We start from the raw sequence: 17,777 nt of genomic DNA on the forward strand, positions 1-17,777 counted from the left end.
TCTGCGTCTTGGACCCGGCTTCCCATCTCTCTCCCCTCTCTCCAGCTCAAAGTCAATACTTCCCCTTTTCCTGACTTGGCCTGACCTCGCCTCCAGGCCTTTATCCCTGCAGTGCCTTCCACCCAGGAACGCTCTCTGCACTTTTTTATCATCTCCTCCTCTGAAAGGAGGAAAGTGCAGACAGCAATGCCAAGTGCATATCATGGCTCCTGAGAAAACCTTGAAGACAGCACAACCGTGATCCTTCTGCTGAAGACACAGGCTTACAACTGTCATGCCTACCTCACCCCAACCTCCTTGATTGCTCTGTGTCAGCAGAAATCAGTCTGTGGAAGGCAGCCTGGGTTTTTCCAGGGCTGCATGGTGTTTGTTTTCAAGAGCAGTTTTGCCATCTCTCCAGGGTTAGACAGGGGAATGTTAACAGGCCCAGACCATGCCAGACCTGCACATCCCAGAGCTACCTCCATGAGCTGGGACTTCTCTCCCCAGGGCTAAGAGCTCATGGGTGGATGTGCGCCGGGCCAGAGCTCTCACAACCCCACGATGGGTTCTTTTATCACCAGCCCCATTTTACGGTGGGGAGGATCGAGGCTCAGAGTGAAACCTCCTGGCCCAGATCACCCAGCAGGTCATGGGGGAGTCACAATGCCCAGCCCTGAGCAGCTCTTAGGAAACAGGTGCCATGGTCTGCAGACGCGTGGGGGGGGGCACACCCCATCTTGGTGTCAGCTACCACTGGGGAGGTACCTATTTAAAATAGGGCCCACTGGATACAGCGCGCACTCTTAACAACAAGGCTGCCGGTTCGACTCCCTCGTGGGATGGTGGCTACGCCCACCCTCAACAAAGATTGAACACAGCACCTTGAGCTGAGCGGCGCGACTGGACTTGGAGCTGAGGTTGCTGCGCCCTCCACAACTAAGATTGAAGGACAAGAACTTGGCTGTTCCCCTCCCCCAACTCCCCAACACTGTTCCCCTCCCGCAATTGCCCGAAAAAATAAAATGAAAAATAAAATAAGGCCCACTGTTCAGCAGAGGTGACTGAAACGCAGGAAGGTAGAGGGAAGGGGGAGAAAGGGAGCTTTGAGCCGCTAGTCAGGATGGACATCTATCTGTCTGGTTCTCAGGTGGGGACACAAAGTCCCCCCAAGGGGACTGTGGTCTCCTCTGAGGGGGCAGGGGCAAAGCCTTACCCATCCACACCTCTCCAAAGCAGCCCTGGCCCAGCTTGACCTCCAGCCGCAGCGACTCCCGGGGGATCTCCCAGGCGTCCTTGGCTAGGCCCTGAGTCTGTGGCTTGGATGTGGGGCACACAGTGGTGAGGCGGTGGCACAAGCCGTCAGCATGTTCTGAAAATGGAGGCAGGGAGGTGGAGTTCAGGTCGGGCACCCACTCTGGGTCCCCCCTGTCCCATGGTGTGTGTGTACAGACCTACATGCTATATGTACACACACTTCAGGGACACACAGGACACCCTTGAGGTCAGGTATCCACACCCGTGTGTACACACTGTCAGCCCACACAGGCCCACACTGCCTCATGCGTCTGCTCACCGAGTCATTCATCCATTCATTCATCACACTTTAAGGGGTGCCCAGATAGGTGGCTGCCACAGACATAGTGAGGAACAAGTCCAGTGGAACCCTGGCCTCGGGGAGCTCATAGTCCAGGGGGAGCCCAATTTCCCTTAATCAACTCCCAGGACCACGTGTGTGATGGCGGAGAGCTGTGCGTGTGATAGCAGGCAGGACGGATGGAATCCTAGAAGACTTCGCAGAGGAAGCGGAGCGAGTGGTTAACCAGGGAAAAGCACTCCACGCAGAGGGCACAGTGCCTCATGCCTGTGCAAAGGCCCTTAGGGAGAAATAGCTGCTGGGTTGGAGGAGTTGAAAGAAGGGCAGGGGGGCTGCAGGGAAGTGAGTGGGAGAAGGGTGACCCCAGGTTTCGACTACCCAAGGCCATGTTTCGACTACCCAAGGCCTTGGAGACCACACTGGGGCCTTTATCCTAAGATTCCAAGATAGCCCCTGGAGGATTCTGATCTGAGGGAACAGGGCTCAAAAAGAACAGTTGTGGTGGCCAAGGGGACAGAGAGAAGTGGCAGATCCGAGAGGAAGCAGGGGGCCCACCTGACAGAGGAGGAGGAAGGAAGTGTGGGGTGGGAAGTCGCTGGCCATACCTGCACACAGAGGCCACAGCGACACGCCGCAGCTGCGCAGACATCCACAGAGACCCGCCCACATGGGCCCGCACAGGCCCATGGCACTTTAGTCCCCCTGGGCATCCAGACGGAACCGCCACACTTGCACACACAGCCGGCGCCTATGAGCACCCTGAGCCCTCGCTAGCTCTGCCCGCCTGCCATGGCTCGCTCTCTCTCCCTCTCTGTGGCCATCGATCTGGCCACCCCCTCCTCCTCTCCCAGTAACCAGTTCAGACAGATCCTAGGGCTGCGGAGACGAAAGATACCAGCCTACGCACCCTCCCTTCCCCGCTCACTCCTCCAGGCAGCCCCCTCCTCACCAGCCGGCTGCAGAGGAGGGGAAAGAGGTGGGAGGGGTAGTGGGGGGAGAGGAATGAGGGGAAACAGGGAAGAGAAGAGCACAGGAAGGAAGGAAGGAATAGGGAAAATAAAGAAAGAAGTGGCAGGGAGCAGGAGCTGCACATCCTCAGGATAACAGCAGCCCAAAGCCCCCTCCTCAGGGACTGCAGCTGAGGCTCACATAACACCCTCCCCCACCCCCCACCACATGCCCTCAGAGGGCCTAACCGCAGGCCCAGGCCACCTGCTCCGCCCTGGCCCCCGCTGCCCATCCCCTGAGGCCTGCGCCCGGGGAGACAGGGTCACTCACTGGAGTAGTAGGCTACGAGCTGCTGCAGACTGTTGAACGGGGTGCGAGAGGTGATGTAGAAGCCGCCGCTGTCCAGCTTGCGGATCTTGTAGTGCTTCACGTTGAGGCCCTTGGCGTTGTCGAAGTCGGACACCGAGAGGCAGTAGGCACCTGCAGGGCAGGGCCAGAGAGGAGCCATGACCACCAGGCCCATCACCCCCGTAGGCCGCGGCACTAAGCGCAGCTCTGTGCCTATCCAACACAGGAGGGGGGAGGGTCACAGCAACCTGTCCCTGAGTACCCAGCTCTGGGGTGGCCACGGAGACAAGTAAGCAAAGGGCCACCTGGCCAGAAAGCCTCGCCATGCACTCTTGGCCCCGACAAGACCTCTGAAAACTGAGTGTGCGTCCCAACTGTGTGACCTGGACAAACTGCTTGCCTTCTCTGGGCCTCAGTTTCCTCCTCTGCACAATGGGGCTACTCCCAGAGCTGCTGGGAAGATCCAATGAAACCACATGTAAGAGGACCTAGCACACAGTAGGTGCTCAATAAATGTTTGCTGGGAATGTAGGGATGGCCCAAGTGGCTGTGTGTCCCCAGACTAACTGCTTCCCTTCTCTGGGTCTGCCTGCGGGAGTACTGTCCAGGCCCCACCACTTCCTAAAGACTCCAGGCTCAGGCAGGAGCTGGTGGTTGGCTAAGGCTGAGGCAGCCGTAGGCCGGGGACCAGGTGCTGGGCATGGCCTGAAGGCTGTAAAGGCTCAGCTGGGTCAGCCATAATGCCCCAGCCCTGCTTTCCTTGAGCCTGGAAAAGCTTTAGGCTAGAAAAGCTTCCTCTTGTCCAGCAGGCCTGGCTAGGAGTTTCCGCTAACCTGAGCCCAAGAGACACCTGGGGTGGCCGAGCCCCAAAGGCAGGGGCAGCAGAAGCAGAGCTTCCAATGGCCAGAGAAAGTCCTTCTTGGGAGGTAGCATACAGGTATCGTGCTAGAAGCCCATGCGTGACTCTCTGGACAGTCCTCAGGTGGGGGTTAAAATCTTGTGTAAAGAAGGAAAAATGGAGCCCAGAAAGGGAAAGCAGCTAGCCTCACGTCACCCAGCCAGTCAGGCACAGAGCTGGGACTTGAACCGATACCTGGGTCTCTAAAGCTGCATGGGGCAACCATGACTTCCTCCAGATGGCCCAGGCCCTGTGCACGTGGAAGCCACAGGCCTGAGCCTGAAGCCAGCCCCTGACCACAGGTGCACACTCACAGGCACACCTGTGCCCAGCGGCTGCATGCTAATACAGGTACACACTCCCAGTCCCCCAGGCACAAAGACAAACCCACAACAGTTCACTCCCACGCTGTACCACACAGACAATTTCACCCCCACGTGCATACACATCCCTGGACCCACACATGGCATGCACGGCCACACGGTCACTCATAAATACACATGTGTGACATAGATGATTTGCTTTCCCATCTCCCGCTGAGCCCCAGGCCCATAAGAAGTGGCCCGGCTTCGTTGCCATGGTGATGGGGCACCTGCAACCCATTTGCAGAGGGGCTGGAAAGAGTGAGTGACATGGGTTCTCTGGCTGGGGGAAGGTACAGGAGAGGACCAGGGGCCAGGGCTGTTGCGGGGAAGAGCAAAGCCATGTCCCAGCACCCAGTCGAGCCCCAGACGCCCCTGAAGAAGGGGAAGAATGGGGACATTGAATCAGTACCCACCCTGGGAACAAATCTTTTGCTGTGCGATCCTCAGTCCTCTTGACAACCTGTGTCCATTCCTCATCTGAGGAAACTGAGGCTAGAAAAGCTAAGTGTCATCTTTCGCTTTACCTCTGGCCGCCCCAGATAACTCAGTGTTCCTCAGATGTACCTCCCTGCCTTTGATCCTGTCATTTTCTCCACCTGGAGGGCTCTCACCTCCTCACTCCATATACCAAACTCCTATTCACTCTGCAACACCCAGCTCAAACAACCCACAAAAAGACTCAGTTCCCCTTGGCTAGCAGGAATGTTCGTACCTTTCGTGGTCTCACTTTCTCGCACTAGGAAGGTCCCTCTCGGGTTCTCGGCATTGAGCAATAACCGCTCTGACTCCCGTCTGGTGATCTTGCCAAAGTACCACCTGGAGTAGGAAGGGGGAGGATGGCGTCGGTGAACCTGCCAACCCACAGTGCCTCTCCCTGAGATGTGGTGCGGGGCCTTGGGCAGCCAGACCGCCCACTCCGGCCCAGAGAGAAGCTCTGAACCAGCAGCGATGAAGAGCAAGCAGGAAGCTCGAGTCGATACTCACTCCTCGGCCTGGATGGAGTCGGAGGGCGCCACATAGTTGCTGGGGATGTAGCCCGTCTGTCCGGTGCTGAGCGAGTGGGCCAGCCACCAGTCTCCCTCTCTGAGCAGGGGGACAGGGAGGGAGCAAAGGAAAAGGGAGCCATCAGCAGTGCGCCCCAGTGCCTGCAGTCCTCAGGGGTACTGTGCTGGGCGCCCTTGAGGCCAAGTAGAGCACAGGGAGCAGTGGGACCAGGCCACTCACAGCCGGAACTCTTCCTCTCCCTGGCCCAGATGACTCTTGGCCAAAGCTGACTCAGACAGGCTTCCTCCAGGACTGTGACAGAACTGACCTCGGTCAGCCTGAGGCCTGAAGTCACAGGGCCAGAGTCCTGGAACGGGAAGTAATCTGCTTCCCTTCAGACAGACCAAGCCATCTCAAGATGCCAAGAGCTGCCTTGGCCACGAGGTAGGGAGCTCCTCGACTCTGGGGAGCAAGCAAGTTACAACAGGAGAGAAGCTTTCTGCCCAAGACAGGTGTCATATCACACCTCCGAAGCCTCCCCAAGCTCTGAGATTTGGAAGCCAAATCCTGGGAGCTGGTGAGCCCTGAGTGGAGGCAGGGGGTGGCCCTTTGGGGGGCTTGGTGACCACCCAGGTGCCAACCCTGCAAACTAGAGCAATGCTTGCCTTTGTCACAAATCACAGGTCGCACCTAAAGTGCTCCTCGGCTGAAAATGGCAGGCCTCCTCGTGTGGCCTGCCCAACTACGGGGGAAACTGAGGCCAGAGAGGGCTGGGACTTGCCCAAAATCACACAGCGAGTCATGTTAGAGGGGGCTGAGGTGGCAGATCCCCCAATGCCCAGGGGCACTTCTACACTAATTGCCCCACAAGGAGGAGGAAGAAGAGGAAGAGATGGCAACCAGGGAGCTCCCTGCACGGTTGGGTCCCCTGGACCTGGGTGGGAGTGGGGAGGGGGCAAAGTACCTTTGCAGCCATCTGAATGTGAACCAGGTCTGGCTGGAGCGGGGGTCCAGAGACACAGAGGAGAGAGGAGAAAGCGAGAGCCCAACAGGAAAGAAGAGGCAGAGATGGGGGTGGTAAGAGAGAGGCAGAAAGAGCAAGGAAGACAGCAGGAGAGCCAGGCGGTGCTGGGGACAGGGGACAAGGCAGGGCAGCCACAGAGGCCTCACATCCAAAGCAGCCAACAGGGACAGGGAGAGGGTCCATGGGTAGTGGAGGGAAGGGGCCAATGCGAAGGGCTGCTTGGGAAACAGGGTCCAGTCCCTTCCCATTCCGACTGTGTAGATGGGGAGACTGAGGCCAGAGAAGCAAAGGTCCTCTGCTCAAGGTCACACAGCCAGGCCCAGGCTCCTGACGGCCAGATAAGAAGAAATCCTCCCCTACGGGAGACGGTGGGGCTTGTCAGCTTGCTGAGCTTCTCAATCCAAGGCTGACTTTGGACCTCACCATGACCCTGAGAAGATACACAGCAAGCAGGATGTGCTCCTCTCCCGATCGCAGAGGCCCAGGGAGAGAAGGGCCCTTGCCCAGTCACACAGCCTGGACTTGAACCTGAATCCCTGGCGCCTGGTTCTTCTGAGCTTCCCCCGACCCACATTCTTCAGCCCATTTTGAAGATGGAGAAGTTGAGGCCAGCAGTGAGCGGGGCTGGGGGAGCTCTCCAAGGACCTGGCAGAGTACATCCAGACCCAAGGCTCAGCGAGGGGTGCCAAGGCTGAACCAGAGGGGGCGGGGCCCCTTCTGGGTGGACTGAGGCGAAGCCAGCAGAACGGGGGCTGTGCAGGGTGACTTGGCTGTGTCATCACTGATGCACTCAGGCAGGGACGCGCGCTCATGTGGGAGTCTCTGCAGGAGAGGGGGGCACTCCAGAGTAAGGGGGCAAGGCCCACCTCAAGGAAAGAAGCTCTCAGATGCCCAGGACCTCCACCCACCTCCTCTTATGCACCCAGCTGGGGGTATCCACACTTGTGTGTTCCATTTGACCCTCAAGGCCACCCTGCGAGGAAGGAAGGTAGGTCTCAGCCCCAGATTAGAAAACCATGGCTCAGAGATGTTGAGGGACCAGCCCAAGGACACACAGCACCCAGGTGGAAGTAACCCAGCACTTTCTTTGTAGAATTAGGGAAACTGAGGCTGAGAGGGGCAGAGACTTGTCCAAAGCTACAAAGCAAGAACTCAAGTCACAGTGAACAGCTGATATCTTCCAGGCCAAAGTCTTCATTTCACCAATGGGGAAAATAAGACAAAGAAAGGGTCAGCGATGTGCCCAAAGCCTTACATACAGCAAATCAATGGCAGAGGAAGGGTGAGAACCAGGATCCTTGAATGCCCAAAGCCAGATACAGCAGGCCTCCAGCCTCACCGAGCCTTCGGAGGCTCAGAGACCCTCAGGGAAGCTAGAGGAAGATGGAGGAGGAGGCAGCGGGGCTGGGGCAGGGGACTGGTCCAAGGTCTAGGTCAGAGGCTATAAAACCACACAGACTGACAAAATCAGAGCGCAAGCTGGCCAGCCTCTGGGAAGCCCCCAGCCCCTAACTCAGAGTGGAAGGCCGTAGGAGCATAGCCCCAGCGGCCAGCCAAGCAGGGTCCCAGAGAAAGGGGGATTCAGCTCTGCTGACATCACCCAGCCTTCAGCCAGCAGAGCCTCTAGCTTCCTGACATCAGCCCATATGTGAGTTTGGGCTCCCAGTCCAGTCTGAGGGTTTTCGTTCACAAGGGCAAGGAAGGTGGTGAACTGCAATCTCCCTAAGGGACCCAAGGTCCACCTATGGCCTGGCCCCAGCTTGAGAGGCCTCTGAGAGCTTGAGCGCCAGAGTCAGCCATCCCGGGCACCATCCCAGCTCACTACTTGGAGGCTGTGTGACCTTGGCCCTGCCTCAGTTTCCTCATCTGTAGGATGGGGATACTCATGCCTCCCTCTAAGGACATAGAATACTAGCACAGAGTCTGGCCCACGGTAAGTGCTCAACGTGCATGAACTGTTAGTATCTTGATCTAGTTATAAAATAAAAACAATTGAATCTCTATCTCATTGGTGCCCCTTCCAACTCTCCAAAACATTTTTTAAAAACCAAAGTAGCTCTGTGCCACTCTCCAATAAGGATTTGCTGTGTGACCTTGGGCAAGTATCCTGCCCTCTCTGGGTCTTAGTTTCCTCATCCATAAAAAAGGAGGTAAGATTCACAGAATCTCCCTTGCAAGCAAAGTGTATAAATCAGTCAGCATCAAGCTGACTTTGGGTAAGATAATTACTGTGATTATCATCTGAGCCTCAGTTTGCCCACCTGTGAAATGGAGCTATCAAAGCCGCATCTTCCCAAGTCTGTGGTCTGGGAGGCTCAAACCTGCCGTAGGCAGCTGCCAAGGGCCTGGGGCTGCTCCTACAGGAGGTGCCCCACAGCTTCCCAGACCAGTCCAGTCCCACAGGGACACCAACCCAAGCCCAGCCTTGGATGTGACAGTGGCGTTAATCTATCAGGTCGAGCAAATTTACTGCATCCAACACCTTCCCTGGGACCTGGTCCTTATCAGATGGACAGGAAAAAGGGAAAGCAGGAAAGGCATCACACATTCCCTGGTTGACCCTTCACCTTCTCACCTGTGGCCAACAGAGAAAGCACAGAACCACGAGCCCCCAAGCTACGACTTCACATCCCAACTGCTGTTCACTGGCTGTGTGATCTCGGGCAACTGACCTCACCTCTCTGAGCCTTAGGATCCTCTTTTTGCTCCTTAATCTCTGTGCCAGCCAGGCTGGTATGTGCATCAGGGATGTGGCAGCTTTTGCACCTGGGAAGTTATGCCAGTTTGGGCATTTATATTTAACTCACATGGGTTGTTGGGAGTGGTCGCAGAAGCACTTTGGGGATTGCAGGCAAGCCAGGGCAGCTGGGCACGGCCCAGGCAGGCAAGTTACAAGCCCTGAGGCCTGGGCACACGGTCAGCGGGGAGAGGGCAGGGTGAGGCCAGGGCAGGTCACAGTGTCCCGAGTAAGGAGAGCAGGGTGGTGTCCCTTGCCCCATGGTGAGGAGTGGAACTAGAGTCCCCAGGACAAGGTGGCAGAGGTCAATGCCTGCTGGAGCGCTCCTCCAAAAAAGCTGCTGGAATCTGGGTGGGGAGGAGGGGGCAGGTAAAGGAGCAACCCAGAGTCAGACCTAGGGGAGCCCCATCACCTGGGGACTCAGACACAGGGCTGGGGGCTTGGTGCAGTGAGACCTCAGACCCCAGTGGGCTTCCTTCAGACCCAGGTCCACAAAGCACCCAGGATTCTAGGACTCAGGGACATATGGTACAAAGATCCAGGGAGCAGGGTCTCCAGGCCTGCTACTGTGAAGACTCTGACCCAGCCAGTCCTGGCCAGACCCCAGCGACAGAGGCTCCTCTTTAAGCTCTCCACCTCCCCCGACACCCTGGCTAGCCACAGGTTAGACTCAGAAAGTCCCACTGATATAGGGTGGAGGAGATAGGGAGATTGGGGTGGGAAACTGGAGGATTAAACAATAATGGACCCTAAGCAATAACGGTGGAAGGACATGCAGAGTGGTCCCTGGGTGAGGTATGAGACCTGAACACCTCAAATCTGGGTGGTCCATCTTCCACTAAGCCCCCCGCATCCCTTTATCCCTCCTCTTCCTCTAATGCCAGCCCCCAACTCCACCATCACCAAGCTTCTCAGGCAAAGGAGTGGCTAACTCCTTTGTGAAGCGAAGAAGGGCTCCCAATTCATCCCCACCTTCCAATCAGGGAGCTCACTGCACTGAGGGCTTAGCATGGACTCCATCACTGCCAGCCCTCCTGGAAGCCCCAGGCCTGGCCAAACACCCCCCAGCCCATCCTAGAAGGCAGGAAAAAGGAAGGGAAGGGGGAGCACAAAGAGAGGAGGGCTGTCCTCGAACTCTGGGTGAAAGACGCAGACATCCAAGTTTCCAGAGACTTTCCTCCCGCCACGCCTTTGCTCAAGCTGTGACCCCAGCCCAACATGCCCTTCCCACCATGGCTGGTTGAGATTCCCCAGTACTTCAAAACGTCCAACCTGATGTGTCCTCCCCTGCACGGCCTTTCACTCCTCCTGGCTCCTTGGCACCTCCACTGAGCACCCCCTACAAGAGCCACAGGTCATGTGTACCCCTCCTGGCTCTACCACCACTAGCTGTGTGACCTCGAGCAAGTGATTTCACCTCTCTGGGCCTCAGTTTCTTCATCTATACAATAGAGCAAATATGAGTTTCCACTTCCCAGGGCTGTGGTGATGTATAAATAAAACAATGCGACTGAAAGCACTCAGCACGAAAACTGGCTCACACACAAAAGCACAAAAAACGGTGCTATTTCATTACAATTCATGCACCTTGTTCACCAGCACCAGTGTGCTGAGCAACAGGTGATGGGGGGCCCAGAAAATGTGGCAGACTTGAGAGCACCCTTCAAGGAGCTCCCAGTTTGGGGGAGGCTGGATGCAAACAGCTGGAACCATATAGAACTGGCGTAACACTGGGATTCGTATATGCAAAGGGGTGGGGAGTTGGGAAAACCCCCTTCCCCAGGGAGAGCAGCTCTAGGAGGGGAGAGAGCCGCTGCCCAAGTTCCAATCCTGGCTTTGCTATTTGGTAGCTGTGTGACCTTGGGCAAGGGCCTTCGATCTCTGAGCCTCAGTTTCCTCATTTGCAAAATGGAGACAGCCCTTCCCCCATCACCTCAACCCTGGCCGGACTGCAGCAGAATAAATGCAAGGACACAGGTAAAAATGCCTGGCACAGCACTTGGCACCTCTTTTCCCTTTTGCCCCACAGAGAAGACGAGAAGACAGTCCTAAGCTGGATCTTGAGGGATGAATAGGAGTTTGCCAGGCAGAGATGGGACGAAGGGTATTTCAGGCAGAGGGAACAGCATGCACAAATGCAGCAAGGCAGGAACAAGCAAGACACGCTTGGAGATGGTGGAGACGTCCAACCCCAGTAGCCAGGCCTTCAAGGATGCTCAGGGATCAATTCCACTCTATCCTCTAGAACCTTCTTGTCCTTCCACAGCCCTGAAGGCATGCAGCCCCCTCCAGCACTGCAGCCTCCCACCAGCTGTCCCTCTGCAAGAAATTGCCTTCCACCACCTCCACCTGCCACACGACTTCACTGTTCTTCCTTCAAGGAGCTGCCTGAACCTCCCGGTCTCTGTGGTCACCACCCAAGGGGGACACACAGCAGAGGCCCAAGCGCCTGGGCTGACCCGGGGCCCGCCCTCTGCCTGCCCCTTGGCCTGGGCTGGGGCTGGCTCCTGGCTACACTCTAGCTCCAGAAAGGCCATGGACAAGCCTTCTCCACCGAGGCCCCAGTGGACCCAGCACTGGACTCTGCATGCAGCTGGCACTCAATGTGGGCTGATGGGTCGAAATGGGGAGGAGGTAAGGGCGGTGGATGGGGAGGAGGGGTGATGAGGAGTGACGGGGTGACGGGAGGACCCTCCCCATTCTCAGCCTGGGGTTAAAGTTGGGTCAACCTGGTTGGGGGTGAGGACAGAAGCTGGGACAGCTGGAGGGAGGCAGCCAAGGGGGCCAGAGTCCACAGGCAGGGACACGGGCACATGCAGACAGCAGCCCCGCCCCCACCAGCCCGCCCACGAAGTGTGTACACACCTGACATCCACCTTCCTCCTAAGGGCCAGCGAGAGAGAAGCAGAAAGAGGGAGAAGCTGAGACAGGGCTGGAGGGAGCAAGCACGGGCCAGGAATGCGGGGGTCCCGAGGCTGCAGGCTGGGCTGGGGGGACAGCAAGTGCTGCCAAGGGCAGCAATGCCGCAAATGCAGAGCTCTGCCCTGCCCTCTGTCGGCAGCTCCTGCAGAAGCGAACCCCACCCTGCCCCCACCATGAAGCCCCCCACTGTCCCCAACTCTGGGCATATGACCCAAAGCCTTCACCAGACCCCCCCATGACAGGCATTGCACCCCACCCCCACTGCACTTCAGGCAAGGAAAGAAGAGAGCTGGAGCCCCACCCACCCCTCACTGGTTCATTCCTCCCTGCTCCCCTGTCCACAGGGGCCCCAGAGCCTGGCAAGGGAACCCCATCTCCACTATAAGCCAGCTTGACTCTAGGATGCCCCACCTCAAAGGTGGAGTCCCTGGAGGTGAACCAGGCACCCATCCGGGAGCCCTGCCCTCCACACCCTAACCCACCACTTCATCCCTAGGTCCAATCCTGACCCTCTCACAATGGGTGCCCAATATGGGTCCCCTAACCCTCCCAAGGTAGGCTCCTCTCCCTACAGCTGGGGACTCTGGCTTGACCAGCTGCCTCAGGCCCTCCAGCCCCAGGTCACTAATGAGGGCACCTCTGTGGGCATAGCCTCTGGCTATAGGCCCTGCTTTTTGTAGTCCTGGGTCCTGGGCCCAGTTTGGCCCGGACCACATGCCCCTCTGCAGGGTCTGGGATCTGAGGCACGATGCTCTACTGACCAGCTACTGAACCCACCCAGACCCCTGCCCCAGGGGCCGTCCCGGAGCTGCAACTACCTTCCTCCTGCCTCATCATCACTAACATAGGCCCCAAGACAGTCCCCCAGCCCTCAGCGGCCTTGATGCTCAGCTCTGCCTCCTGCCTGCTGTGCTGCTCCTGGCCCTGGGAAACTCAGAAGTGGCTCTGGCCCAAGACCAGACCCAGGGGACAGGGTCCCCAGGGATGATGGGAGGAGGGCACTCACGTGTTGTTGACAATCTGGAGCCGCTCCCCTTTCTTGAAGGATAGGTCCGTCTCTGTCCGCGACTCATAGTCATAGAGGGCCACAAAGGTGGTCACTCCGCCTGCAGAGAGGGACGGAGCATGTCAGAACTGCCAGGGCCATGGCTGGGGAGAGGGGTGGATGGGAGGACCCCATTCCCTGGGAGGAGTGGGAATTGGTCTCTCACACACCATCAGAGCCCAGCCCAGAGGCATGGTCATAATCAAAGGGGGGTGGGCATCCCTGTGAGGGCGTGTAGGAGGCATGTGCATCTCTTCACATCTGAGTGTCCCACTGGCTTTAGGTGATGCTAGGTGCTGGCTTATCTATTAGGTGTCTTCCCCATAGAACCAGAAGCCACCATTAGCGGCCATCTTTGTTTTATTCCCAGAGCCTGGCACATAGTAGGGCCTCAAGAAAAAAACTGTCGGGTGCAATGAACCAGTAAATGAAGGAAACTGCGGCAGGATAGGTGGCTCTGTTTCTCTCTCTCTCTGGGTGCTTCTATGTGTCTGGGGAGACCTTTGTGGCAGATAACTGTCCCCTCAGGGAGGCCCTCTCTGTTCCGCATTTTAATTATAATCTCCACACCCCCACTCTTTCTGTTCCTTCTCACCAATTACCACTTTCTGACACCCTACGTAGTGTACATGCCTTGCTTTGTTTCTCTTCCCCACAGAGGTTTTGTCTGTCTTACTCACTGCTGTGTCCCCACCACCCAAAGAGTCCCGGCACACAGTAGGGGGTGCCACAAATATATCTTAAACAAACGAATGAGTGTTCGTGAGTGTTGGTCTCACTTGGGTGTGTGTCTGTGTCTGAAGGGTCCATGAGCGTCTGTGTGTCTCTGTGTTTGTATGTTCTCGCTGCATGTATGTGCATTTGTGCCTCTGTGAGTCTGTGATGGCATTTCATGAGTATGTGTCTGTCCTGTGTGTCTTTGAAGGGCTGGGGAGAGAAGTGGACAGGGGGGGCTCTATACCCTGGAAGGAGTGGGAATTGGCCTCTCACATGCCGTCAGAGCCCAGCCCAGAGGTATGGTCATAATCAAAGGGTGTGAGCACCCCTGTGAGGGCGTGTAAGAGGCATGGGCCTCTCTTCACATCTGAGTGTCCCACTGGCTTTAGGTGATGCTTTAGGTGAATATGTGGGTGAGTCTTCATCTGGGAGCATGAGGTTATGTGTGTAAGTGTGTTTGTATTGTGTACACCTGCATTGGGTGTGTGTCTGTGCCTAGAGAGTGCACATCCAACGTGTCCCTGAGTGTGTCTCTATGTGTGGGGTGTGCCTGAGTGTCTATGATGGCGTCTCCAGCTCAACACATGTATGCGTTCTGCACGGGTGTCTTTGAATGAGTTGCTGACTCTGTGTGTGAAACCATAAGTGTGTGGTTCCGTGTGAGTGCGTCGGGTGAGAGTACACGTGTTTGTGTGTCTCATGTCTGCACTTCCCTCTAAGCATCTCTTCTGAGGGTGCAATGCCTCAAACAGCCAGCAGAGGGCGCAGGGGCGCATTTCAGCGTCTGGAGGGCCTCTGAGGACGAGCTCTGGTTCTTCCTCCTAACCCGCCCCTGCTCCCTAAGCCACACACCAGCGGCCTGTCCCGACCCTTCTCTGTACTGACCAGAGCAAAGAGCAAAGCCTCAGACCTGGTCCCGTGCAGCTATGAGCAGCCCCCTGGTTCTCTGGGCCTCAGTTTCCCCCTACAGTCTATATCTCTAGACCCCTTTATACTCTGCATCTGATAGAGTGTGTATAAACCCCTTCCCCACCCTGGAGCTTCCAGGAAACTCCCAACAGTCCCCAAGGCCATGTGACCTATAGACTCCCCTTTAGTGAGCAAAAGAAACAGCAGCCCAGAGGGGGGTGTCACTGCCCCAGGGCACACAGCCCTCCTGTCCCAGCAACCTGGGCCCAGCCAAGAGGGGCAAAGGCATCCCCACACCCACACTTCCAGGTCCACTGACCAGCCAGCGGCCCTGCCCTCTGTGGGGAGGTGACCGTGTCCGAGGAGTTGAAGCCTCCAAACAGCTTGGGCTCAGCGGACGCAGGGGTGAAGGCCGTGTTGGGGCCACGGTGGCCATCAGCGGAGGCTGGCTTGCTGGGGGTCTGTGAGGTGGGGAAGGCACCCCCACCGCCACTGTGGGCATTCTCGGTAGGCTCCAGGCTGCGGCGCCGCTGGCTGGCATCCTTGGGCTTGCTTTTGTTGCTGCCCATGGTCCTGGCTGGAGATGAGAGAGAATCCTGGGGTGAAGAGCTCCGGGAGCACACAGGGCTGCCTGGGCTCCATAGACAGCCTCCATCACCACTCATTCTACAGATGGGGAAACTGAGGCCCAAAGAGGCATGCTAGCCTCTTTGGGTAAGTTAGCCTTTCAGAGCCTCAGTTTCTTCATCTGTAAAATGGGGATGACAGCACGTGTAAAGGGCTTCATTGGTACAGGGCCAAGCACAAAAGAAACACCATATACTCAGAAGCCCTAACCTCCCCCCCACTCCTGAATCACTGTTTCTGTCCCTCATGGGCAAGGACAGTATCTGAGTCATGTCTATGTCCCAGGCACTAGCACATAGGAGAAGCCTTACTGAGGGTTTGTTGAGTGAATATATGACTGACTGAAATTGTCTAACACCAGAGGAAAGGTGCTCAAAGTTGCTCAAAGGGATACAGCAGGAGTCTGGAAGGAGAGATGGCTGGGAGCTCATCACAGCCACGGGGCCTTTGCACATGCTATTCCCTCTGCCTAAATGCCCTTCCCTGACCCATTCACCAGGGTGGCTCATGCCTCTTTCAGTTCTCAACTCAAAAGTCAGCTCCTTGGGAAGTGTTCCCCAAATCCTTTCACTGGTTTAAGTCCCCCTGATGTTTGTGCCTCTCCTTGATAACATGTGACCTAGTTTTTCTTTTTATTTCGTGTAATTACATGATTATTGCCATGGGCTTTTGTCTGTCTAGTTCATTGCTGTGCTCCCAGTACCTAGAGCACGGTGTGGCACACAGTAGGTGCTCAATAAACAGCTGAATGAATGAGTGACTATTCAAGAATTAAGAGATTTCTGAGCCAGAAATCTGGGAGGATGAAAGATAGGGAAACACAGAGAAAACCAAGTTGAAAACTCCCCAGTGATGCCCATGGTCCTGCCGCCCCCTTTTGCCTCCCACTTCCCCATCCTCAGATCCTGGGTGGCCCCCCCGGGTCCCGAGCCTGCCCAAGGTCTCCCCACCCATCATGGCTGCCTCTCCCAGCTCCCTCGTTTTGGCAGCCCTGATAGGTCATCACCTCACCTATGGAAGTCAGGGGCTGACCCAGAGGACCTGGGACGCAGCCTGGGGTCTCAGCACACACACCAGATGTGGAGTCAGGGGTCGTGGATTAGAGGCCCTGCTCCACCTCTTCCGACTGTGTGACCCTGGGCAAGTCACTTCCCCTCTTTGGGCCTCAGCATCCTTATCTGCAAAGCAGGGATAAAGCAGACTTCTCAGCTCTGTTGTGAGGATATGATTAGAAAGAAAAATCATCATGGCTCTGACTCTTCAGTCACAATTTGTCAGTCTCTGACTCCGGCAGGCCCGACGCTCAGAACTTCCCAGACCTTCACTCCTCCAAAAGAGTTTTGAGTGAGAGCAAGGCCTGGTAGGGCATGGCAGTTAAGGGTGGGATCTGAAGCCAGACTCCCCAGCTCAGATCCAGGCTCTGTCCCTAATCAGCTGTGTGACCTCAGGCAAAAGACTTAGCTTCTCTCTGCAGCACATTTCTTCATCTGGAAATGATGGGGTCATTGTGATAACTGAACGAGGCAAAGTTGAATGCTGAGGACACGTCAGGTCACCCTGCCACATCAGCTATCACCGATCTTGTGTGACTCTGGACACACCAGGCAAGGTAGGTTCCGATTCTTCTCCAGGGGATGCTGTTGGCCCTAGAATCAGTCCAGAATTTCCTCTGGGAACCCGTGAATGGGAATAAGTCTCCTTGGCTGGTTGGGGCCTGAGGCAAGACTGTTAGCTCTGAGCTCCGAACCCAGCTCTGTGACCCCGCTCCCTATGTGAACCTCAGCCAGTCCCTGCACCCTCTGGGCCTCAGGCTGCTCAGCTACACAATGGGGGCGTGGCCTGCATGCTCCCTGGGGACCATCAAGCTCAGAGAATGTGGGACTGGGGAGGCTCTGGGGAGACCTGCTCAATAGCCCAAAGGATTACTGGGGCCTCCTGAGGGACAGGCCAATGGGCCTGGGGACAGGGAAGGCCAATTTCTATGGCAATCCAATCCACTGAGGTCACAGTGCCCATCAGCACTCATATAGTTTGTGTCCCATGGGACCTACTGACCTGGTTACCCATAGCCCCAGGCTTGATGGAGGCTGAGCCCCAAGCACCATACCCCCTACCCACTTGCTCCCTGGTACAGCATTCATAGCAGCAAGCCCTCTGCTAGATACTACAGGGGGACACAGAGATGAATTGCCCAGGTCCTGCCTCAGAGGGAGCAGCCTTTAATAGGGGACTTGTTTGTAGGACTTCAAGAGGAAAAAAAAAATTATAAAATTAAACAATTTTTTTAAAACATTTTTAAATGAAGAACTTTCTAAGAGCCTGAACTTTCTTTAGAATGACCTAAACGATGAAGAGTGAACTCCCTGTCACAGGGGGAGAACCAAAGTAGCTGAGCTGGGAGAGCACTAAACTGACGGACCCCAAAAATCCCTGGCCCTACCTCAGGTCTGGGTAGAAGAGCACAATGCCCCAGACAACAATCAAAAATGTTGAATCTACACACCACAAACACAAAAACATTCACTGAACCAAAATGAAGGAGCAATGATTTTAAAAAAAAAAAGAGTGAGCTCCCTGTCACTGGAGGTAACCAAGGATAAGAGAAAGGGTACTTGGCTGGTGTGCCATGGAGTGAGAGGGAGAGCCAAGGCTGAACCTTAAAGCACCAAAAGGATGC

The 17,777-nt window shown here is 56.2% G+C and overlaps 1 protein-coding gene across 3 annotated transcripts in view; it reads right to left on the reverse strand.

Annotated features, from left to right (window-relative positions):
* The window catches only part of SRC (SRC proto-oncogene, non-receptor tyrosine kinase), a 40,531-nt gene that overhangs the window by 7,354 nt on the left and 15,400 nt on the right, over positions 1-17,777 (reverse strand). The window contains exons 2-10 of one of the 3 annotated variants that reach the window (XM_019633459.1): positions 16,112-16,278; positions 14,793-15,050; positions 12,809-12,908; positions 11,746-11,763; positions 6,084-6,116; positions 5,120-5,218; positions 4,848-4,951; positions 2,855-3,004; positions 1,196-1,351 (exon numbers count right to left, since the gene is read on the reverse strand). In XM_019633459.1, coding sequence (XP_019489004.1) covers positions 1,196-1,351; positions 2,855-3,004; positions 4,848-4,951; positions 5,120-5,218; positions 6,084-6,116; positions 11,746-11,763; positions 12,809-12,908; positions 14,793-15,042 — 910 coding nt within the window. In that variant the 5' untranslated portion in view covers positions 15,043-15,050; positions 16,112-16,278. The remainder of the gene's footprint in view (positions 1-1,195; positions 1,352-2,854; positions 3,005-4,847; positions 4,952-5,119; positions 5,219-6,083; positions 6,117-11,745; positions 11,764-12,808; positions 12,909-14,792; positions 15,051-16,111; positions 16,279-17,777) is intronic. The other 2 variants (XM_019633460.1, XM_019633461.1) reach the window with 2 other exon arrangements.

The sequence above is a fragment of the Hipposideros armiger genome, unplaced genomic scaffold (genome assembly GCF_001890085.2).
Source record: "Hipposideros armiger isolate ML-2016 unplaced genomic scaffold, ASM189008v1 scaffold_1316, whole genome shotgun sequence".
NCBI lineage: Eukaryota > Metazoa > Chordata > Mammalia > Chiroptera > Hipposideridae > Hipposideros > Hipposideros armiger.